The 23709-nt window shown below is 56.1% G+C and overlaps 2 protein-coding genes across 2 annotated transcripts; both read right to left on the bottom strand.

Moving 5' to 3' along the window:
• Positions 1-108: 108 nt before the first annotated feature.
• On the bottom strand, positions 109-1696 carry CAMP (cathelicidin antimicrobial peptide; the record flags this gene model as incomplete). Its single annotated transcript, XM_084211059.1, has 4 exons — positions 109-236; positions 874-957; positions 1045-1152; positions 1523-1696. The coding sequence occupies 4 exons, from the start codon at positions 1694-1696 to the stop codon at positions 126-128; spliced, it is 477 nt and encodes a 158-aa protein (XP_084067185.1). The 3' UTR covers positions 109-125.
• Positions 1697-3781: 2085 nt separating this feature from the next.
• KLHL18 (kelch like family member 18) lies at positions 3782-23677 on the bottom strand. Its single transcript, XM_084207315.1, has 10 exons — positions 23525-23677; positions 13995-14125; positions 13685-13825; positions 11658-11856; positions 9089-9249; positions 8868-9004; positions 7398-7620; positions 6597-6701; positions 6290-6401; positions 3782-5498 (listed from the first exon to the last, which is right to left on the bottom strand). Exons 1-10 carry the CDS (start codon positions 23666-23668, stop codon positions 5112-5114), a joined length of 1740 nt encoding a protein of 579 aa, XP_084063441.1. The 5' UTR covers positions 23669-23677; the 3' UTR covers positions 3782-5111.
• Positions 23678-23709: the final 32 nt, after the last annotated feature.

Here is a 23709-nt window from a genome sequence, read left to right as displayed (position 1 = left end):
GTCCGACTCCACGTCCCCTTGAGGACGGAGCAGCCCCGTGTCCCAGCCGTGCCTCAGTTTCCCCGTGTGACAGAGACAGGAGGACGCGGTGCCCACACGGCCACTCCCGGTGGCTCCTTTATTGCTCAGCCCAGCCTCACGGAGCCCTTCACGCGGAGATCGTACTTGATGCTGGGCCTGAAGCGCCGCACCTTCCTCAGGAAGCGCCCGAAGCGGCCGCGCTGGATCAGAACCGGCTGCCGGAGGGACGGGGCGGTCAGGGGATGCGGGGGTGCGGGACCCCGCCTTGGGAGCACAGCCGGGACCCCACCCAGGGCCCCCCGCAGCTGGAAACCCACCCAGGACCGCGCACCAGGGACCCCATCCCCGGGATCCCACCCAGGACCCCACTCCAGGGGTATTCCCCACCCAGGACCCCACACCAGGGACACCATCCTCAGGATCCCACCAGGGACCCCACACCAGGGACATCATCCCCGGGATCCCACCAGGGACCCCACACCAGGGACACCATCCTCAGGATCCCACCAGGGACCCCACTCCTGGGACACCACTCGTGTCCCCGCACCTGGGACCCCCCCACCTGGGACACTTGGCACCCCACATCCAGAATCCAACACTTGGGACCCCACGCGCGTCCCCAGGCCCGGACCCCACCCAGGACGCCCCACCTGGGGCCCTGCACCCCACACCCAAAGCCAGGACCCCGCCCATGGGACTCTACACCTAAAACCTCCCACCCAGGACCGCCCACCCTCCTGTGGAGCCATCGCGGGGGAGCGGAGCCCCCGGGTGTCCCTTCTGGGGGCTGTGGGGCAGGCGGGGACCCTCGGGGACCCTCCCGCCCCTCCCGGCCCCGGCTCCCCCACTCACGTCGGAGGAGGCGTCGGAGCAGCTCAGGTCGATCTCGGGCGAGTCCTGCCGGAACTGCACCGCCCCCGAGCACTCCCTGATGACCTGGGGGGACACGCGGTGTCACCTGGGGATGGCAGCGGGACCCCGGGCCCCCTTCCTCCCGCTCCTCCTCCTCCTCCTCCTCCTCACCCCGTTCTCCTTGAAGTCGCAGTCGTCGGGGTTGGTGCGGGCGCTGGCAGAGCAGTCTGTCTCCATCATGCTGAAGTTGAGTTTCTGCAGCGAGCTCAGCTCCACGCCCTGGGGACACGCGTGGGTGGCAGGTGACAGGAGAGGGGTCAGCAATTGGGGTGCCACTAGCAGGGGGTCACCAGTGGGGTGGCGATCAGGACCAGCGCCGAGCGGTGACAAGGGGGGGGATCATGAGGGGTGTGTGACAAATGGGGAGTCACGAGCGGGGGGCACTCACGAGTGGGGTCGGCACTGTGCACCCCGAATGGGGTGCCGCGACTGGGGGGACAGGAATCGGGGTCATGGTCACAAATGGGGGGTCCCGAGCGGGGAGCACTCACCGGAGAGGACTCAAGGTCGGGCTGGGCAGCCCCAGTCAGGCACCACGAGTGGGGTGGGGGTGTCACCCGTGGGGGGATCCCGGGTGGGGGGCACTCACCGGGCCGGGCTCGGGCTCCGCGCTGAGCAGCCTGAAGGCGTTCTGCACCTCGGGCTGCTGGTTGTAGGCATCCACGGCCTGCGCCAGCGCCTCGGTGTAGGAGAGGGACACCGGGGCGGGGAGGGCGCAGGCCCCCCCCAGCACCGCCAGCACCAGCACCCACGAGCTCGGCATCGCTGTCCCCACGGCCACCCCCGCGCCCCTTTTATCCCCCACGGGAGGTTGGGGACCCGCCCCGGGGCTGCCCCTTGGGAAACGCCCGGCCCCAAGCCGCAGAGTGGCCGTTCTTTCGGGGGGGATGTGCGGGGCGGGGGGTCCCCGTGTGTCCCCGTGGAGGGCGGTGGCATCTGAACCCCTCGGGGTCCCCATCCTCGGGAGCTCCTTGGCTGGGCTCGGGGGTTTTGGGGGCCAGGACCCCTCGGGTGGTGACACGTTGTCCGTGTCAGGTCGGTGCCCGCGGAGTTGCACAACCCCAAAGTTGCCCCATCGCTGTTGCCCAACGCCGAGGGTGCCCCCCGGGTCCCCCGAACCGTCACCCCCACACACGCACACGTCCGACCCCGAAATCTCTTTATTGCAGCTCCGCTGGGGACAGGGGGCGGCGGGACGGTCCCCGCAGGGACGCGCTGGGAGGGGGCCGAGGCCGCGGGGGGGGCCCCGAGGATGACGACGAGGATGAGTGACCTGGGTTGGTGCCAGGCGAGCGGGGCTGGGCGCTGTCACCGGGCTGCTGCGAGGACAAATAAAGGGGGGGTTTTCACTCCAGAGCCAAAAAAAGTGAGGGGGACGCGTGTGCCCCCCCCAGGATGCGCTCCCGGAGCCCTCACCGGCTCCCGGCCGCACTCCACCATCGACAGCGGCACGTCGGGCAGGAAGGTGAACACGGACACCTGAGCCGAGCAGCGCTGCACCTGCGGACAGAGCGGCCTCAGCGCGGCGGGGACCCCCCGCGCCCCCGGGTTTGGGGGTCCCACCCCACGCTCACCCTGCCCGGGCGGCCCCGGCAGCCGCGGGGGTCCGGGGCGGGCTTGGGGCAGGGCGGCTGCCGGGCCGTGAAGTTGATGCTGAAGTGGGTCCCCCAGTCGAAGCTCTGCCGGGAGAAAAGCTCCGTGGGGCCCCGCACGGGATGGGTGCCGGAGCCGGGAGCGCCCCCCGCACCCCTTTTCCTACCGTCCTGGCCACTCCCAGCAGCCGCAGCAGCCGCAGCTCCTGCCCGTGCGTCTCCAGCACGGAGCGCGCCAGCTCCCGGGGCGCGGGCATGGCCGGGGGCACGGCCGGGGCCACGGCAGCGCCCGCCGCCAGCAGCACGGCCCCCAGCAGCAGCGCCATGCGGGCGGCACCCCGGCAATGAGCCCCCGCCTCGGGAGCAGCCCCGGGCTCGGGCTCGGCCCTCGGCCCGGGGCCCCCGGCTCCGGCTCCAGGATAAACAGCGGCCCCCGTGCCGCGGGAAGGGATCGGGTTGCCGGTGTTTTCCTTGGCCCGGTGCCGCGGGGGGAGCGCGCCTGGACCTGCAGGGGATGCGGCGATGCTGGAGCTCGGCGGGGCCGGTCCCCCTCCGCGGCCCCTTCCCTGTGCCTGCTCCCAGCTTCTTGGCGTGCCGGTCCAACCGAGATCCTGCTCCTCCCGAGCATCCTCCTGCTTCCCGCAGAGGGAGGAACCAGGAGCCCCCTCCCCTCTCCCAGTTTCTTTACACGACTCGGGGTTTTTAAAATCCTTCTCACCCTGCTCAGATTCATCCAAACACCCCAGGCCCAGGTTTTCCTTGAATTCAGGAACAGAGAGTTTAACGAGGACTGCACTGTGTGCATCCTGCTCTCCCAGTTTGCCTTCCCTGGGTGAGCAAGTCTCATTTCCCCAAAATTCAGGATTTTCCTGTTGCTATTGGAGCTAGGAGCTCCCCTTTCTCCTGGCTTCATCCACAACGGAAAAGCAAAGAAATCCCTGGGGAAAGAATCCCGGGAAGCACATCTGGGAGACACCTGAGCCTCCCGGGATCCCTGGGCCTGGGAACAGCGCTCTGGAAGCCCTGGGGTCATCGACAGCAATGGGGTCAGGGGGCTGCTGCTCTTCCAAAGGTATTTGTTCCAACATTCCCATTCCTATGGACACAAGCCCCAGGTGGGAGATGGTGGGAGGGAAAAGGGATAATGGAACACCAGGAGAGCAGCTCACCAGAGCTCCCTTTGCCCATGGAGACCATCAGGAGGGGTCCTGGAGAAGAGAAGATGCCACAGGCAACAACTTCATTCTGATCGTGTTTTTCCTTATTTTTCCTTTTTAAAGTTTGAGCAGCACAGAAAATTCCAAAGGATTCCCATTCCTGGGAAGCCAGCAGTGGATAAATGTGGGAGAAATGGATATGTCCTGATAGATCACATTGATAACCAGATATGCTCATTATAGACCCTAAAATATACACAGTACCCCAATATAGACATCCACATGTACAGCCAGAGTCAGTCCCGGGGATGCTGGCAGCAGGAGCAGACACCAGGAGCGGGGCTGGGGGGCACATCCTGCTCCTCCCAGCCCCTGGAACACCGGGATGGGGCCGGGCATGGGGGGAGATCCCAAATCCCTGGCAGCTGCCTGGCCCTGCCTGCCCGGAGGAGGTATGGCTGTGCCCAGGGTGGCACGGGAAGAGCCGGGCACGGAGAGCTCCGGAGGGACGGCGGATCACGGATCATGCAGGACAGGGGCTGAAGGGCTGATGCAGGGAAGATGCTGCCAGGCAGCTCTTTGGCTCTGCCAGCATTCCAAAGTTTCCTGGCACAAAACCCATGGCAAAGACCTTTCCCAGCAGAGCACGACAAACTCACCACGTATTTTCCTTGCCTCTCCTAAAATATCCCAGCCTTTCTGTTCCAGCTGCCTCTTAGGCTTGGAAAATACCTCAATAATTAATTTAAAGGATGTCCTGATAATCTATTTTCCATTTTGAAACCCTCTGGCTGTTGCCTTGGAGTAGTTTCCATCCATCCTTCTCCAGAGCTTGCCTAAACGATCCTGGTTTAACCGAACTTTTCCTCTTCCTGGTTTCTCCATCCTGTGGCTCTTGTGGAGAAGTTTTCTACATCAAGCTGAGGAAAGCACGAGAAACTGGGGGTGTCTTGTGTAAGAAGCTCCTGGAAGCGACAGCGCCGTGTTTGTCCTCTTTGGAGACCCCCTGTGCAACCAGGACCCCCCAAATGGCTGCTGGTGCCCCTGGGAGGGCTCAGGTGGTCTTGCTGCTCCCAGAAGGTGCAGATGGATTTTCCAAGTCCTTGAAGCGGCCGTTTTTATGTCACAATGAAGCCTGGCCCCCTCCCCCAGCCCACATCAGCACTTCCCGAAGGCGCAACCGCAGGAAAACCGACGGTGGGCGGATGGATCCGCTCGGCCTCGGCTCCGGAGAAGGCCGAGGGGTCTTTGCTCGCACATAAACTCACCACATTTCACCCTTCAGGACCTTCAGCCCAAAAACTTACAGGTGGGGATTACTCTCAAGTCAAGTTTGCGTTCGGATCGAGCACCTGGAAATCCTGGCACGCTCGCTGCGGACGAGACGCCCCCGAAACCCAAACCCAAAGCCCAACCCAAACCCCCCGTGTCAGATGGTGAGGAGCGGCACGCAGCCCACGCCCACGCCGCCCTCGTGGCACACCATGGGCGCCATGAACGTCCAGCGGTTGCTCTCGGGGTCGTACATCTCCACCGAGCTGAGGTTGGACTGTCCGTCGTAGCCGCCCACGGCGTAGAGCCGGCCGCAGTTGGCCACCAGGGAGACGCGGCTGCGCCGGGTGTTCATGGGCACGATCAGGTACCACTGGTCGGCCGCGGAGCTGTAGAGCTCGGCGGCGCTCAGGAAGCCGGAGCCGTCGTAGCCGCCGCAGACGAACATGCGGCTGCCCAGCGCGGCCGCGCCGTGCCGGCACCGCTTGTTCAGCATGGGCGCCACCGCGTGCCAGCTGGACGTGTGCGGGTTGTAGTACTCCACCTGCCGGGGGGCACGAGCACGGTCAGGGATGCTGCCGCCGCCTTGGGAATCGCCCTGGGGCATCCCCCCGCGGCGCTGGGGCACCTCCAAACCGGGGGCAGTTCGGGGTTTCTTGTGGTAAGACGGGGAAGGGAAGGGTCTGGAGCAGCAGGAGCGGCTGAGGGAGCTGGGAGGGCTGAACAGCCTTCAGTTAAAAGTTCAGCTGTTATGGGATGGTGCCTGAAGGGTTTGGGTTGGAAGGGACCTTAAAGCTCATGCAGTGCCATCCCTGCTGTGGGCAGGGACAACTTCCACTGTCCCAGGCTGCTCCAAGCCCTGTCCAGCCTGGCCTGGGACACTGCCAGGGATCCAGGGGCAGCCATAGCTGCTCTGGGCACCCTGTGCCAGGGCTTCTCCACCCTCATGGCCAGGAACTATGTCGCAATATCCCACCTAAATCTCCTCTGCTTCAGCTAAAAGTCATTCCCTGTGTCCTGTCCCTCCATGCCTTGTCCCCAGCCCCTCTGCAGCTCTCCTGGAGCCCCTTTAGGCCCTGCAAGGGGCTCTTTGCAGCCTTCTCTTCTCTCTCAGCCTGTCTCCATATCCAAGGGGCTCCAGCCCTCAGAACATCTCCACGGTCCCTAAGGGATAAATTAGTCACTTCTGTTCACCTCAGGTTTTTCTGTTATGGGTGGAAGTGACACAGTTTGGTGGCACAACCACTTGGGGCTGTTTGGATGCCCAGGGACAGGACACAGAGCCTTCCAGCCCCATGCTGAGGGGCAGGGGCTGAGCCCTGCCCAGGCCCTTACACTGTTGAAGATCTGGAGCCCGTCGTGCCCTCCGGACACATAGATCCGGCCCTCGAACACGGTGACTCCGGCAGCGCTGCGGTTCGAGCTCATGGGGGTCACTGCTGTCCACCTGGGAGGGAGAGGGGAGAGGTCAGCAGGACTCCCACAGATCATTCCAAGCTCTTCTAGTGCTGGATTCTACCATCTCTCCTTTGCCCACTCCTTATTCAAACCATTCTCACAGCCCAGATGCCCAGCGGTGCCAGGACACGGAACGCCGGAGGGGAACCTTCTGGAAAAGCTCTGGGACACCAAGGGCTCTTACTTGTTTGTTTCTGGAGAGTAGGACTCCACTGAGTTGAGGGATGAGTTTCCGTCGTAGCCACCACACACGTAGATCTGCCCATCCAGCACCACTGTTCCCATGGCACTGCAAGGAACAGCAGGACACTCTGAGGTGGCTGGAGGTGCTGTCGCCCTGTCCCCAGCGCTGTGACCCCACACACTCTGCCTGTGGCATCCCACCAAACTGCCTTTTCCCTGGACTCACCTCCAAACTGCTCAGTCCCACTTGAACTCTGAGCTCACAAAGGGGAAAGGTGCTCATGGCAGGAGTATCTCAAATCCTTGGTGTGGATTTGGGCCCCTCACACACTGGGGGGCTGGGGTGTGTCCAGAGAAGGGAATGGAGCTGGGGAAGGGGCTGGAGCACCAGGAGTGGCTAAGGGAGCTCCAGAGAAACCTGGTGAGGGGCATTGTACACCCTCCTGGACAGCCTGGGCCAGGGCTGGACAACCCCTTCCAGGAGGAATTTTCCCTGTATCCAACCTGAACTCTCCTGGCACAGCTTGAGGCCTTGTTCTATCCCTGTTCCCTGGGAGCAGAGCCCGGCTCCCACCTGGCTGCACCAGCAACTAACCAAGGAAATCCCAGCTGCCTCCACACTGCCCCACTTCTCCTTTCCCATTTTTCCCCACACAAACACACACACCCTACTGGGCACCCACCACCTGCCACCCCACCCTTCCTCCAAAATCATTTCTCCTTGCTTTTCAAGAACCACTCTTCCCCCAATCTCTTTTTCCCCTGCTTTTCCAGAAGTCTCCTCCCTGTGAGCTGCACATACCTCCTCTTACTGTTCATGCTTTCCACTTTGGACCAGGAGTCGGTGTCGGGGTTGTACACCTCCACGGTGCTGAGCCTCAGCTGGCCGTCGTAGCCGCCGATGGCGTAGAGCAGCCCGTTGAGCACGGCCACGCCGACGCGGCTGCGCGCCGTGCCCATGGGCTGGCACTTCTCCCAGCGGTTGGCAATGGGGTCAAACACCTCCACCACGTTCAGGGAGTCGCCTGCATAGAAATTTGCTACTCAAATTAAAAGAGGGAGACCTGATGAAGCCCTAGGATGGTGAGGGGAGGGTAGAGGGGTGCCTAAAGATGGGGTTGGCATGGGGAATTTGCCGGCTTTTCTTTGGGAAAATACCTGGGGAAAGATTCAACAAGGCCAAGTGCAAAGTGCTGCACCTGGCTCCCTGGAAGTGTCCAAGGCCAGGGTTGACAGGGCTTGGAGCAGCCTGGGACAGTGGGAGGTGTCCCTGCCCATGGCACGGAGTGGAATGGGATGATTATCACTTTAGGACAGGAAATAAAATGATGTGGACACGTAGCTCTCTAAGACAAAAAAGTGGGTGTTTAATTTCTGACTATAACATTTAGAGATTTCCAAAAGTGACGTGGATTGGAGGGTGACAGTGCCACCTCTCCAGTGACACTGGACAAACCAACAGTCCATCAAATTTCTCCTCCTCCATAAAAGAATGCAAAACAATAAGTTATTTGCATAAAGTGAGTGAGAAAGTTCGTTACAAGGATGTAAACATCAGAAGGCTTAGAAGAATTTAAAAAAACAGGATGACAAGATGATCCTTAAGGTCCCTTCCAACCCAGACCATTCTGGGACTCTCTGTCCTATCCTGGGCTCTCACATCCTATTCCAGCCTTCCTGCTCCCCAGAGACATTTACCAGCCACATATCCCTCCTCTCCCCCAGAGATGCCACTCTGAACAACTCCCATTGTTCCCACACTCCAAAAGATCGGGGAACATTTCCAAGCTCTGCCATGCTCTGCACGAGGAGCCTGGACACACTCCCTCTGTGGAAGTGGCACCTCCACTGTCCTCCAAGGGGCAGCAGAGACCTGCAAGTCCCATCTCTGGTGTTGCTGCTTCCGGGGAGTGCAGCTCCTCCATAGAAGGGTTTTCCTTGGTCACTTTCTGTTCCCTTTTTATGCCACGGTGAGGCTCATGTCAAAGTGCTGTGATCCCACAACCCCAACAACATTGTGAAGATCCCTGCAAGTCCTGCTTGGGGGCTCCAGGCCCATCAAAGTCTTTAGGAATATGTCCTAAATAAACCTCACCTGGATAGGATTTCAGATGGAAGATGTTAAACTACGGGCACAACCACCCTGAGGGTGGCACCGGAAGGGTCAAAGTGCTGCATGGAGCAGGAGAAACTGCTCCACGCTTCCACAGGAGGGAATTCCAGCATCCCATGATCCTACCCAGCCCCTGGTGGTCTTTCCACTGCAAGGTACCTGCTGAGTTGAGTCCCCCCACGGCGTAGATCAGCCCCGCGATGGACGTGCAGCACCGCGGCCGCGTCTTGAACGCCGGCAGGTGCGGCCGGCGCTCCGGCATCAGGTGGTAATCCTTGGCCTCGTCCACCAGATCCCTGCAATCCAATGGTGGAGTATTAGAGAGGAGATGTGACTGTCTGGAGTCTGAGAGTGCAGGATCTGCTGACCCCAAGGCTCACCTGCACTTGTGGCAGCAGCGGACCAGGTCGTCCTGCTGCACGCGGTCGGTGAGGAACTGCGGCCGGCAGAGCGGCAGCCGGATCCGGGACAGCAGCTCGGGCAGGAAGGATTCCCTCTGCTCTCGCTCGTACCTGATCCAGGCCAGGGCAGCTTCAAACACCTGCCAGGAGACAGCAGGGGCAAGGGGGAGTTTGGGGGTTGTACATGTGGATGGCTGTCAGATTAAGCTCTTTTCTGGCTCAGAGATGGGGTGACTGAGAGGTGTTTCAAAAACTTTTATTCCATTTTTAGTCTCATGTCAAGAGTGAGACAGTACAGATGTTATAATTCATGCTATTAAAATCAAAACCCAACTATTTCCTAATTACAATACAAGTGTGTCTTAGCTTATCAACTTTTACCACACTATACTTTAGAGCTAATTATCTAAAACTACCCCTCGTGAGTCCTACTGCAATACATCTTTCATAGTTCTATTTCTCCAAAATATCTAGTCTGAAAACTATCCTTTAAAACATGTTTCTAGTTCCATTTCTCTCTCAACAATATCTATCCTATTCCATGGCATTTCTAAGTCAACATTTCTTATCTCAAAGTTTACATACAAATACCTACTTCTGTGAAACTTTAAAAATTCTCTACAAATTCACTTCTCGCAGATGGGAATGAAATGACATGAAATTTTGGAATGGTTTGGGTTGGAAGAAACCTCAAGAATCATCCAGTGCCACCCCCTGCCATCGGCAGGGACACCTTCCACTGTCCCAGGCTGCTCCAAGCCCCATCCAACCGGGACCTGGAAACACTCAGGGATCCAGGGGCAGCCACAGCTGCTCTGGGGATTCTATTCTAGGGCTCCCCACCCTCACTAGGAACAGTTCCCAATCTCCCATCCATCCCTGCCCTCTGGCAGTGGGAGCCATTCCCTGTGTCCTGTCCCTCCATCCCTTGTCCCCAGTCCCTCTCCAGCTCTCCTGGAGCCCCTTCAGGCCCTGCCAGGGGCTCTGAGCTCTCCCTGGAGCCTTCTCCTCTCCAGGTGAGCACCCCCTGCTCTCCCAGGCTGGCTCCATGCAGGTTTCTTTCCCTCCCTCCAACAATCCTGATCTCCTGTCCCATGGGATGGGACATTCAGCACAGAAGTTTGCAGGGAGATGAGGGATCTGCAAGGAGGATTTTGGCAGAGGAGGTGGCACAGAACACAAAACTGTGTTTATTTAGTGACAAAAATCTGCAAACTAGGAAAGAAGACTGGGAATGGTGCTGTTCTATGAGAAAGCAGGAGGCAGGTTTGATGACAGGGATCCATCTCTGGATGACTGCACTGGAGATGCCTGGAGCTGAGCTGGTCCCTTCAGGCTCCATCCCAGACACTGCAGGGGACAGTGAAGCCCCTCTCTGAAGCCCCACTGGATGACTCCAGCTACAAAAGGATCCTGGTGCCCTGGTCCCAGCTTAATTTGGGATCCACATTCCTGGGTTCACAGGACTCCCCATTAAAGTTATTACAGCCTTTATGACTGACCAGAACAAAGTCATCAACTCTTTCTTGCATAGGGGCATCTGGAGTCTCTCCCAACACAATTCCCAAATTTTCCAGTGTGAAAATGCTTCTCCAACAGCACCAGAGGGATTAAAAACCCCAAACCAATCTTCTTCCACTCTGCAGGGTGCTACTGGAATTTCTGAAGGGTGGGGCTGGCAGTTGCCAGGGCAAGGGGATGCATCCCCAGGATGAACTCTTTGGGTCCTACCTGCTCTGGGAAAAACAGAGTGAGGAATTCTTGGTATGACACAGGAATGTGGCTGGAATGTGAGGCAGATTCCCCTCCCTCCCTTAGCCTGATTAAAGCACATTTTTACCCTACAAGGAGAAGCTGGAGGTCTGCTCTGCCTTTGTCACCTCCTCAGGAACAGCAGGACAGATTTCCAGGCTCAAGGACAGGCTCTGTTTTCCCTGCTCACTGTCAGCCCACACTGATGGATTCTCAAGGCTGTGGGAACACCCTAAACTCCTCTCACTCCCACAAACTCTCTGACAGGAGGGTGCAGCCAGGTGGGATTCCAGCTCTTCTCCCAGGGAATGAGGGACAGGAGGAAACAGCCTCATGTTGTCGCAGCAGAGGTTTAGGTGAGAATTTGGAAAAATTCCTTCATGGGAAGGGCTGTCCAGATGTGGCATAGCTGCCCAGGGCATGGTGGAGTCCCCATCCCTGCAGGGATTTGAAAGCCATGTGGATGTGACACTTGGGGACTTTGCCAGTGCTGGCCTTGGCGGTGCTGGGGGAAGTGCTGGACTCGATGCTCTCTGATGGCTTTTCCAACCTCTGTGATTCTGCGATCCTAAAATAGCCCTGCCTTCTGTTTCTTTAGGAACAAGTCAGTCTGGAGCAGGCACAGAAAACCATCACAGCTTTGTCCAGCACCTCTTTGTCCAGCCCATTGTGCCAGGACATCTCAGCTTCACTCAGGCCAGGAACAGGACAATTCCCATTCCCGTTCCACTCCCAAGCAGCAAAAAGCCCCTCAAGGTCAAACCTTCCTTGGTCAAGCCCTACACCAGGTACTCACCTGCTCTTCTGACTTCACGTTGAGCTCATCCCTGGAAACGAGCTCCAGGACATCCTCAAAGGGCAGGGCCAGGAACTCCTCGGACATGGAGACCTCCACGAAGTGCTGGTGGATGAAGCTGTTGGCAGCGTCGTAGAGCACCGTGCACATCATGGTCTCGGCAAACTGCCGGACACCCAGGCAGTTCTTGGGATGGAGCCTGCAAAAGGGGAGCAGGAGAGAACAGGAATGCCAGGTTCATGGAGGAGAAGATGGCTGCTCTGGGATCCCTGGCAGTGCCCAAGGTCAGGTTGGACACTGGGGCTTGGAGCAGCCTGGGACAGTGAAAGGTGTCCCTGCCATGGCAGGGGTGGAATGGGATGGGCTTTAAGGTCCCTTCCAAACCAAACCACTCCAGGATTCTGGGAAGCACAGGAGGACACACAGTGCAGTGGAAGATGTGTCCTCTCCAGTGATGGCCCATTCCAGCTCACCCAGGAGCTGACCTGCTCAGGGAGCTCCAGGTGAATCCAAGGCAGAGCCAGAGGATGGAAAGCACGAATGTTCCCTTGTCCCTGCCAAAGAGGCATTGGATAGATCCAGGTGGCTCTGGGAACATCCACAGCTTCCCTGGGAACCCTGGGAACCCTGTGCCACTTCCTCCCCACCCTCCCAGCCAGGAATTCCCAATCTCCCACCGATCCCTGCCCCTGGCAGTGGGAGCCATTCCCTGTGTCCTGTCCCTCCATCCCTTGTCCCCAGTCCCTCTTCAGCTCTCCTGGAGCCCCTTCAGGCCCTGCCAGGGGCTCTGAGCTCTCCCTGGAGCCTTCTCCTCTCCAGGTGAGCATTCCCAGCTCTCCAGCCTGGCTCCAGCCCTGCAGCAGCTCTGGGGCCTCCTGTGGATCTCTGCAGCAGCTCCAGGTCCCTGTGCTGCTGGGTGGGGAACTGTCACATGAGGGTGACTCTGAGGGCTTGGTTACAACACAGCTGCCTATAAATATCCCAATTCTCAATTCCACTCAAGAAAGTGGAAAGCTCAGTGTCCATGTCCCAGCTCTCCAGGGTGGCCAGAATCCACTAAGTTTTGGTTATTAACCAAACTGGCAGCTGTGCACTCAAAGCCAGGACTTCACTTAGGATAGCTGGCTGCTCCTGGTGGATTCGGGAGAATTTTGGTGGCCAATCCCTGTATTTGGTGGGTGTGTTTGACATCACACCACAGAATGCCCTGAGCAGCTGCACAGAAGCCAGGCTGGGAAAAGTGAACACATCAGACTCCCTGGCAGGGCTGAGAATCCATGTGGAATGTGGACAAAGAGTATCCCAGCTTTCCATTTCCACACTGTGCTGCTGGAACAGCCTCACAGCCAAGACCAGTGAGGAAATTGAAAAACCTGGGACCAATTTAGGGCTGTGCCACAGTTTCCTATCCAGCTCCTGGGCTGAGGCACTGTGTTCCTCCCCTTTAGCACACAGGGCAGCAGGAAGGGCAATTCCTGCCAGGATGGACTCTCAAAAAGGGAAATGTCTCCTCAGTTTTGCTCTGGATGTTGATTCCTGTGGCTGGCCAAGGTCTCTCACTGTGTCCCCATAAAGGAGTGATAGGTTATTCTGAAGGGAATGAGAATGGTAGGAGAAGGAGGCATGGCTTCCACTGTTAGAAGGCAGGGATGGATGGGAAGGAATTCCTGGCTGGGAGAGTGGGGAGGCCCTGGGATGGAATTCCCAGAGCAGCTGGGGCTGCCCCTGGATTCCTGAAGTGTCCCAGCCAGGTTGGATGGGGCTTGGAGCAGCCTGGGACAGGGAGGTGCCCCTGCCCATGGCAGGGGTGAATTGGGATGGGCTTTAAGATCCCTCCCAACCCACTTTGTGTTCCATAACTCTACAGATGCCAAGTTTTGGGATGCGCACTCCTCATCCTGCTAGAAGGACACATCCTGCTCCTCCCAAGCTGGACACAGATGACAGAACCTTGCTGCTGCTGGGAGAGCTGGAATCCCCCCAGAATCCCCCTGGAATTCCCCCAGGATCCCCCCAGCCCCACTCACCTCTCCCTGAGGAAGGTGCAGCAAGCATCCTTGATGTTCTGCAGCTGCAGGAAACTCGCCCCCATGAGCAGGGACTGCACATTCTGCTGGTCTATGGCCAGGTGACCATTGTAGGCAAAGTTGATCAGAGCCTCCAGAGCACTGAAAACAGGGAGAAAGGGCAGGAAATGCACTGAACTGCAGCTGGGATAGCACTCTGCCAACAGCAGGGCGCTTTGTGGGACCCCTCACACTGGGAACAGGCTTTGAGCCGTGCACACACAGCGAGGCAGGGCAGCTGTGGTCCCTGGGATTTCCCTGGGAGTTTTACCTGGGATCCATGCCCTGCATGACAATCTCATCCTGCTTGCACTCCATCATGTCGTTGGTGAACATGGCGTGGAAGTAGGGGATGGACGCTGCCAGCACGATCCGGTGGGCGCTGAACTTATGGTCCCCCACCTAAAGCAGGGAGAGCAGGGAGGAGAAGGGATCAGCACCAGCCACTGCTCCAGGGAGTGCCTGCAGCTGGGATAATTCACCTGTGCAGAGCTTTGGAAGGAGTTTGAGACGGGACCTCTGAGTTGTTTTTGATGATGTGGTTTATTTTCTTGTCTTCTACACAGGCAGGAAGGGTGAGCTCAGCTCACATCTTCACTGCATGGCTCAGAAGGTCACAAAACCCTTAGTTAAGGACCTTTAAAGGATTTATTGACCAATAAAGCACTGCCAACAAGGATATTTATGTTCTTGACCTTAAATATTTAGTCCTTAAATATTATACCCTTAATTATATCCTAAATATTAATATTATATCCTTAAATCTTTAGTGTTATGCTACAGTGTAAGCTTTCTTAGCCAGCCATGTTATGGCACACAAACCCACAGTACTGCATTCTAAACTCCTTGTTTACCTCTGTAACTGCTTTTATTTTTATATCTTGTACTCTAAAACTCTGAACTTCCCTTTACTTGGCTTAATATGTCTTTGCTTTAAACTACGAATCCACATTCTCATTTCTAGCACCTAAACTGGAAAACCTTTTCCAAGGTCTCAGATCAAATCCTGGGTTTAATTCAAAGCTTTGGTTTACAGCCCCAAAATTCTGAGAGTTCCTTGCATTTTGGATTCCAACATGCAGCATCCCACGAGGGGATGGAGCTCCAGGCCACCTCCCTGGCCCTGGAGAGGAAGGAATGTTGGCAGAGCAGCTTCCCACCCTGACTTCACACAGAGAGCACAAACTCCAGCCTGGACAGAGCTTTAGTAACACAAAAATACAGCAAATTTCATAAGGCAAGGCCATAAAGGGAAGTGATTCCAGAACCTGGGAGCTGACAGCCCCTCCCCACATCCCTGGGATTTTCATTCCCTGCATCCCTGCCAGGTGAGGACTCCCCAGGCGGTGCTCAGGACAGGGAAATCCCTCAGGACACTGCTGGAGCTCTGGGTTTGGGAATTCCCAGTGGGAAGGGCTGGCACAGTGTAGGTGTTGTTGTATTCATGGCAGGGATGGGATTATGATTAGATTAAGAATGATTTATTGTTTAGATAACATCAGTCTCAAAGGTGATGAGATCTATAAGACAGTAAGCAGTCAGCCATAGTCTAAGATGGTAATAAATTCTTTGTTGTAAGAGAGTATATAATTTTCTAATCTAATGGACAGTTATACATTATGTTTTGGTTTTTTAATTCATTACCTTTATTTTTTCTACTGTAATGTGGATACTTTTGTCTAATATGGTCTTATTATATATATACACACATGTTTCTATTATAATATCTAAACTATTATTCTTTATAATCATGTTACTACAGTATTAATTATAAAACCTTTCATCATCTTACCTAATACAGTTTCTTACTTATTTAAGGTATATTCTTACTTATAACTATAGAAACACAACTTACAGAAGGTTATATATATATAACTTATAGAAACACAACTTATAGAAGGTTATAGATATATATAACTTATAGAAACATCAGTTGATGATTTCTCTGTTCAGTGTCTGTGTACCTTGTTTTCACATCAATCTAGGCTTCTTCTAAGGCTGTAATTTTGTGTTTGTGAGGATTTCTATCTTTCTGATTCTCACAACTCAGGAGCAGCCTCAGCCTGGGTGACCACAGGGACAAATGTGCTGCTTGGCCTGTCCCCATTCCAGCTGGAGGCTCAGAACACCTTCCCTGCTCAGCAGCTGCAGCACTTCCAGCCCATCCCTTGCCCATGGCTGAGGCCATTCCCTCAGCAGCTGCTCCTGGCCCAACCCAGTGGTTTATCAATAATAAATCCCATTATTGATAGCTCTTCCTGTGTGTCTCAAACATCCCAGCACACAGAAACACTCCAGTTTTCTTTCTGCTGTTTCTGAAAGGTGAGAGAACAAGGCCTCCTCTTATCTCTGAAATCCTGTAAGGAATTCACTCCAACTGGAACAGCTCATTTGGTCTGTTTGGATGAGTGCTCCCATTCAGGCTGAGTGTGCAAGAAAAGTAACATTTTACTTGACTTTCATTTCCCCCTAAGCCCAAGCTGCCAAAAATCACAACTGTCCAAATCTCATTTCAGCTTTTTAATAAAGGAAACATGGTGCTAAAATTGAACAGGCACCTCTTAAAGTGAAACACCTGCTTCAAATGCACACAGTGACCTTCTATTTATAGGCAAAATTATCTTTATAACTAAAGATAACAGGAGTTTCAACACCAAGGTTATATTTACTCAAACCCCAAGCCTGTAGTGTGACCCAAGAAGGAGAAAAAGTCCCTTATTTCAGAAAATAACTGTAATTTACAGAGCCCAGGTGGCAGCTCTGGGCCCCTCATGGCAAGAGTGACATTGAGGAGCTGGAGGGTGTCCAGGGAAGGGAACAGAGCTGAGAAGGGTCTGGAAAACTCCTGAGGGAGTTGGGCAGGGACTCAGCCTGGAGAAAAGGGGGCTCAGGGGGGACCTTGTGGCTCTGCACAGCTCCTGCCAGGAGGGGACAGCTGGGGGGTCGGGCTGTGCTCCAGGGAACAGGGACAGAAGCAGAGGGAACGGCCTCAGGCTGGGCCAGGGCAGGCTCAGGGTGGAAACTGGGAAAATTTCCTCATGGAAAAGGGGGCGAGGCCTTGGAAGGGACAGCCCAGGGCAGCGGTGGCTCCCCATCCCTGGTGGGATGTGACATCCCTGTGGATGTGGCACCTGGGGACACGGTCAGGGGTGGCCTTGGCAGTGCTGGGTCATGGCTGGACTCAGTGATCCAAGAGGGCTTTTCCAACCCAAACCATTCCATGACTCCATGCCCTCAGTCCCTGGCCAAGGGTGGAAGGGTTCCAGCAGGCTGCAGTTCCAGGGCTGCACCACAGGAGCTGCCACCAAACAGCCTCATGATCTCCTACACAGCTGGGCCTTGCAGAGCAAACCCTGCAAGATTCCTGTGGGATAAGGACAGCTGGGATCAATCACCACTGGGGTGAAATCCCTTGGGTCTGGGGTCGCCCAGTGCTGCCCCTCCAGGTGCTCCTGGACTGGGAATGGTCCCTGTGAGCAGTGAGATCCATGGAGCTGTAGCAGTGGAGAGCCTGGGAAATGCTCCCGGGGCTGGACAAGACAAAAGCTGGGATTCCTTCTCTTTGGAACTTGCTCCTGGAATGTTGGAGAGCCCTTGGGGAGATGGAGAAATGGGGATCTCTGCTCTAAAAGCATCATTGTGTTCATTTCATCAGCGTTTCATGGAGAGTCTCCAAGAAACAGCTGCATTTCCTGCTTCAGGCAAAGGACAAGATTTTCCTGTGGAATATGGAAAATCCTTCCAAGGATGAGTCCATTCAGCTCATCCTCATATCTTCTTTCTCAAAGTACTCCCTTCCTCCAGAGCCAAAGGCTCTCCCTTTTCCATGACTAAATTAATGCACTTTCCTGATGGAGTCACCTAAGGAGAAAGTGGGAAAGACCTCATCCTCTTCCTGGTACTGATGCCTTGTGCAGGCTGCCCTAGAGCAGAGGCTGGGCAGAGCTAAAGAATAAAGCAGGGATTTATCCAAAGGATCTCCTCCATGGATGCACCTTGGGCAGCACCAGAGCCCAGCCAGGGCTGCACCCAAGATGAACCAAAATGGCCCCAAAATGCCCGGCCGGGCACGGGGTCTCTCCCTGGGATCAGCTCTGCTCCATTTGCACCTTGCAGTTCATTGTCCCATCCCAGCTTCAGCCCCTGCAGTCCCACCCTGCTTGTTTTTCTCTCTCCAGCCCACGGGGTTTGTGCTCCTGGCCTGAGATTTGGCTCATTTGTCCTTGGTGCCCAGCTGGAGCAGGAATTGCTTTGTCTCCCTGCTCTGTGCACAGAGCTCACCATCCCCTGATGTGAACCCAGACCCACACACTAAAGCAGCACAGAATGTGAAAATATAAAAGCTGAAACCTGAGGCATCAATACCATTCCAGGAAGTTCTGTTTCACAATTTATAATTTTTGGTCCTTTGCTTTTAAGGCAAAAGATTCTGTTTTCCAGAAGAAGGAGCTCTGCAAGCATCCCTCCTGAGCTCAGGAATCCTGGAATTCCCTTCTGAGTGGGTGACAAAGGAATCTGGCCCGGGACACCCCCACAGCCCCAAACGCTAACAAATTCCAGGGCACAAGGAGCCTTTCTCCAAGGAAAGGGTGTAGGTGGGAGAAAGGCATTTCTTGTGTTCCTGACGTCACCACCCTGCAGTGCTCAGAACTGAGTTTTGTGCTGCAGAGGTCTCAGAAAACCCTAAATCCATCTTTTCTGTGGGATGCTGGCACTGAGGGCACAGAGAGGCCAGAGCAGAAGCAGAGCTGGTGTCCAATCCATCCCAGCCCCATTTTGCCAGGGTTAGGTAATGGGATGCAGCTGGATCAGGACAATCCCAAACACAAATCCAGGCTGGGGGGACAAGGGGGACAATGAGAAGGGAAGGATTTGGGGCTGTTGGAGGAGCTCCACATTCCCTGGCCAGAACCCCCCCTGCCCTGATCCCCCAGTGGAGGCAGCAGGAAAGAGGGAATTCTGAATGGCTTCCCACTGCCAGAGGGCAGGGATGGATGGGATATGGGGAACTGGGAATTCCTGGCTGGGATGGAATTCCCAGAGCAGCTGGGGCTGCCCCTGGATCGCTGGCAGTGTCCCAGTCCAGGCTGGACACTGGGGCTTGGAGCAGCCTGGGACGGTGAGAGGTGTCCCTGCCCGTGGCAGGGGTGGGAATGGGATGATCCTGAAGGTCCCTCCAGCCCAGAGCATTCCAGGATTCCATGAGAATGGTGACCAATTCCTTTGAAGCAGAGGACACATCTCCTCTGGATGTACAACAAAGCCACACTCCCAGAGAATTCCCTGCCAGCTCAGAGAAACTCAACTGCTTTTTGGAATTCCAGTCCTTCCCCTTCCCACAGGGACAGGGAGCATCCTGAGGGGATCAGCCCTGACCTCCTCAATGCTCCTGAAGGGACAGCAGAAAGGAATTTTGTGTTATCCTGGAACTAAAAATCCTCATATTTCCTCTAAGGGGAGAGCTGACAGCAGCCGAGAGCTTGGGGGAATCACATCCAGGCAGAATCCCAAAGAATCCCTGTCTGCTGGGTGACAAGGCTGGAATCACAGCCTCATCCTGCAGCTCTCCTGTGCACAGTGCATCATCTGCTCTTCCAATCTCTCCCACAAAACAGATATTCCTCTCTTTCCAGGGCTGTTTTCCTGGAGGATCTCCCAGACATGCTGCAACATCTGCAGCACAGCCAGGCACTGAGTTTTCAAGGATCCTGCTGGGATCAGGCAGGCAGCCTGAGCTGTCTGGAATTCCACTTATCCAGAGGCTCCTCCACCTCTGCATCAGCTCTCAGGGGTGCAGCTGCTCCAGTCTGAGGGTTTGGAGTTAACAGTCTGCTCTGGAAAAACAGGGATCAGGGTGGGAGAGAAGCCCCCAGAGCTATGACCTGTTGGTGGGAATATACACAAAGCAAATACTGCACCCTCTCCACAGCTGGGAATTATTTCAGTTTGCCAGACCTGGGTTATATTTTAGGAGACTTTTCTAATTAGTCTTGGAGTTAGTCATGGAAAAATGGCATTGGAGTGGCTCAGATCCACAGGAGGAGCTGCAGCAGCAAGAGGAGCTCGCATCAACTCTGTCCAAGGATCTGGGGAGGCACAACCCTTCCCTCTTGCCAGGATTTCTGGAGGTGCCAGCCTGGCACTTGGATCATTCTCCCCCAGCTCCAGCAGGAGCTGGGAAGAGATTCATTCCCTCTTAATTTGTAAGGAAGGAATAGGATGGATCCGTTTGCCCTGGTTTCTGCATTCCAGCAGCCTCTGATGTGTCCCTGGAGAGCGCTCCGACCTCGGCACGGAGCACAGACAGCACATCCCAGAAAACAAAGCTGCCCAGGCTGCTTTCATCCTGCAAGGATGAAACAATTCCAGAAACAATGCTCAGGAAGAACACCAGCACTGAGGGGCTTCTTTTGCACTGTTAAAGATCAGATCAGGATCTGCAGCTCAGGGAAGGACGGCCCTGAACGTGTGAGCCGGAATTCTCAGGGTTTTGCAGTGTTTAGTTGGGAGCTGTGAAGGGAAAAAGACTGGAAACCCATTAAAAATAAGGAGGAGATGTTCTAAGAGAGGAATTCTGCCCTTTGGCTTGTCCACAGCTGGAGTTCAAAGCCTCAAACCCCACCAAATTAGAAGAAAAAAAAGCTCAGAGCCTCATTTCTGCTCTGGCCATGATTATTCCAGGCCTGGTGTTTCCCTGCCCCTGTGGAACTTCCATCACCTTTCCCATCACCACCAGGACTGGATGAGGAGGAAAGCACAGCTTCCCCTCCCAGAACACAACTGGGATGGGGATCAGCTGGGGAGAAGGGCTGGGTTGGTTTTTTTATGGCCACACCAATGCCCAGCCCAGTGAATCTCAAAGAAAGCAGAAATGTGGCTTTGCTAAGCAAAATTCTGATTTTTTTTCCAAAGGAAAAGGACTAACCACAGCCTGAGGTGTGTCTCCTCCCTGCCCCCCTCCCTGCAGTCCATCCATGTGTGCTCCTAGCAAATGAATATTTAATTAAACATTTCGGAGAGGCTCCAAAGGGAGCTCTGAGGGAACATCAGGAGCAGCCCTGACCTGCAGCTGTTAAAGAGACAGGGAGAGAAAAGAAATCCCCCCAAAAAATTCCCAAATCCATGAGCTGGAGCACTGGGCACATCAAGACCCAACTTCTGGGACAAAGGGGTGTTTGGAAGCTTTTTGGTTTAAAAATGGAGCAGACAAAAAGTAGCAGGAATGGAAAAAATGGTAAGAAATTCGCTGCAGTGGTGTGTGAGCATCAGGATCCACCTGGAGGTTCCTCTGGGATGGACTTGGAATGTTTCTCAAAGCTTTTATCAGAGACTCCTGGAATGGGCTGGGAGGGACCTTAAGGACCATCCAGTGCCACCCCTGCCATGGCAGGGACACTTCCCACTGTCCCAGGCTGCTCCCAGCCCTGTCCAGCCTGGCCTGGGACATTCCAGGGATCCAGGGGCAGCCACAGCTGCTCTGGGAATTCCATCCCAGCCCCTCCCCACCCTCCCAGCCAGGAATTCCCAATCTCCCACCCATCCCTGCCCTCTGGCAGTGGGAGCCATTCCCTGTGTCCTGTCCCTCCATCCCTTGTCCCCAGTCCCTCTCCAGCTCTCCTGGAGCCCCTTCAGGCCCTGCCAGGGGCTCTGAGCTCTCCCTGGATCCTTCTCCTCTCCAGGTGAGCATTCCCAGCTCTCCCAGCCTGGTTCCAGAGCAGAGGGGCTCCAGCCCTGCAGCAGCTCCATGACCTTCATGTGCCTTCCTTATTCTGGGTAAGAATCACCCAAATTCTGTCCCTTTTGGAAGCCCAGCCTGGATTTCCAGTGGGAAAACATTCCTGAGGCAGGGCAGGGCCAGTTTGTGCTGGCTGAGTTTGGGGGGCCTGAGTGATCCAAAGCCACCTCCAACTTCCAGCTGGGACAAACTCCTGCTTAAAGCCCCAGCTTAAAGCTGGAGCAGCCAGGCTGTCCTGGGAATGGGGAGGGAATGGCTGCACTAATCCCAGAACCACCTGGGCACTGGGAGAGGCGACTGCCAGAGGCAGAGGCAGCACAAGGTGGGATATTTTCACAGCATGACTCAAGACAAATGAATGAAATGCTTGGAATTCCAAGCTGTGGGTGTAGGAGGGAAAGCTGGAATGCTTGAAACAACATGGACAGAGGACTGACAAGGAAGCAGGGGCTGCTGGCATCTGTCTTGGGGATTTTGGGAAGGAATTCTTCCCGGTGAGAGTGGGGAGGGGCTGGGATGGAATTCCCAGAGCAGCTGTGGCTGCCCCTGGATCCCTGGCAGTGCCCAAGGCCAGGCTGGACAGGGCTGGGAGCAGCCTGGGACAGTGGGAGGTGTCCCTGCCCATCCAAGGGATGGCACTGGACCAGCTTTAAGGTTCCTTCCATCCCAAACTGGTCTGTGATGGTTTTGATCTTTCCTAGTATGTTTTAAACTTCTGTAGGGATAAAGAGGATTTAAACAGCTCTTTGCTATATAAAATCCAAAGAAATGGATAATTATTCACAGGAATTTTAGAAACAATGGTGAGGAATTTATCCAAGATAAGACTGGGATCCTAAACCTCCTCCTATTGTCTCCCAGAAACGGGACTGCCAGGATCTGGTCCTCTCCTGCCACACCAACACCCAGTTTAATCCTAAAACCACTACACTCTGCATCCCAAACCAGCTTTGCCACAGGATTCCCCCAGGTTCCATCCCAGACTGTCACCAACATCACCCTGCAGAAGGAACGAGCTCTCCCGAGGAGGATCCCAGCCTCAGCCCCTCCTTCCGTGCCCAAGGAACGCTCCCCACCCCACATCCCGGCAGGTTTCAGTAGGCTGAGTAGGCTGGCAGCACCTTCCCGGTTAATTAAAGTGCAGAGTTAATTGTGCAGTGACTCAGAGCTGCGTGTGGCTCCCAGCCCACCAGCTCCTGCGAGTCTGCAATCCTGAGGGATTCCAGCAGCTCCTGCCCGCACAGGACACCCTGCCAGCCCCGCCAGCAGAGCCAGGGACACGACCCTGAGCGCTCACCACGCTCGTGGATTAATTCCTTTGAATGCTAAGAAGGGATGCTCCCGTGAGGGAATGGTTTCCTAGGGAAAGGCATCCAGAGGTTGGTCCCTAAACCTGCATCCACAGCCTCCCTGGGACCCCGCAGGGCTGGGGAGCTCCGACAGCCCTGACACCCCACAAAGGGGCTTTGGGGGGTCCCAGCTCTGTCTCTGCTGCCAAAGCCGTGGGAAGGGGGGACCTCAGCTCCTGCTCCTGTCCCCTTCATCTCCCACCAGAGGGGTCTGGGGGAACTCCAGCTGCCTCCTTCCCTCTGGAAAAGAGACTGGGGGGTCCCTCAGCCCCCGCTGTTGAGGGCTGGGGTCCCTCCTCAGGGGTCTGGGGGTTCCTCAAGTCTCCCCTCCAGAAGCTGAGGTCCCTCAGCACCCCCAGGAATGGGCATGGGGTGGGTCCCTCAGCTCCCCCTTCCGAGGCTGGGGTCCCTCAGCCCCCCTCAAAGGCTGTGGGGGTCCCTCAGCCCCCCTCAGGGTCCCCCAGATGCTCCCTCAGCACCCCCCTCCCCAAAACCCGGCACCTCCTCAGGGGTCCGGGTCCCCCCCAATGTCCCCCTCAGGAGCCGGGGGGTCCCTCGAGGTCTCTGAGCCCCCTGAAGGGGTCGGGGTCCCTCAGCCCCATCAGGGACCGGGGGTCCCTCAGTGTCCCTGGGGGCCCGAGCTCTCCCAGCCCCGCTCAGGCCCCTCCGGGCTCCGCTGCTCCCTCGCCCCCCCCGCCCCCGGGGGCCGGGCCGCACCTTGAGCGTCACATCGCAGAGCTTTCCTTGCCGCCGGATCTCGCCCATCACTCCATACCCGCGGCTGGGCAGGTCTCCCACCGAGAAATGCACGAGATCCTCGGGATCCAGCTCCGGGTCCGCCGCCGCCGCCGCTTCCAGCATCGTCCCGGCCACTCCCGTCCCGCTGCCGTCTCGCTTCGCCC

Source organism: Fringilla coelebs (genome assembly GCF_963513975.1).
Source record: "Fringilla coelebs genome assembly, chromosome: 1".
NCBI classification, from domain to species: Eukaryota; Metazoa; Chordata; class Aves; order Passeriformes; family Fringillidae; genus Fringilla; species Fringilla coelebs.
Note: the sequence above shows the minus strand (reverse complement) of the source record. Positions and strands in the feature narration are given on the sequence as shown.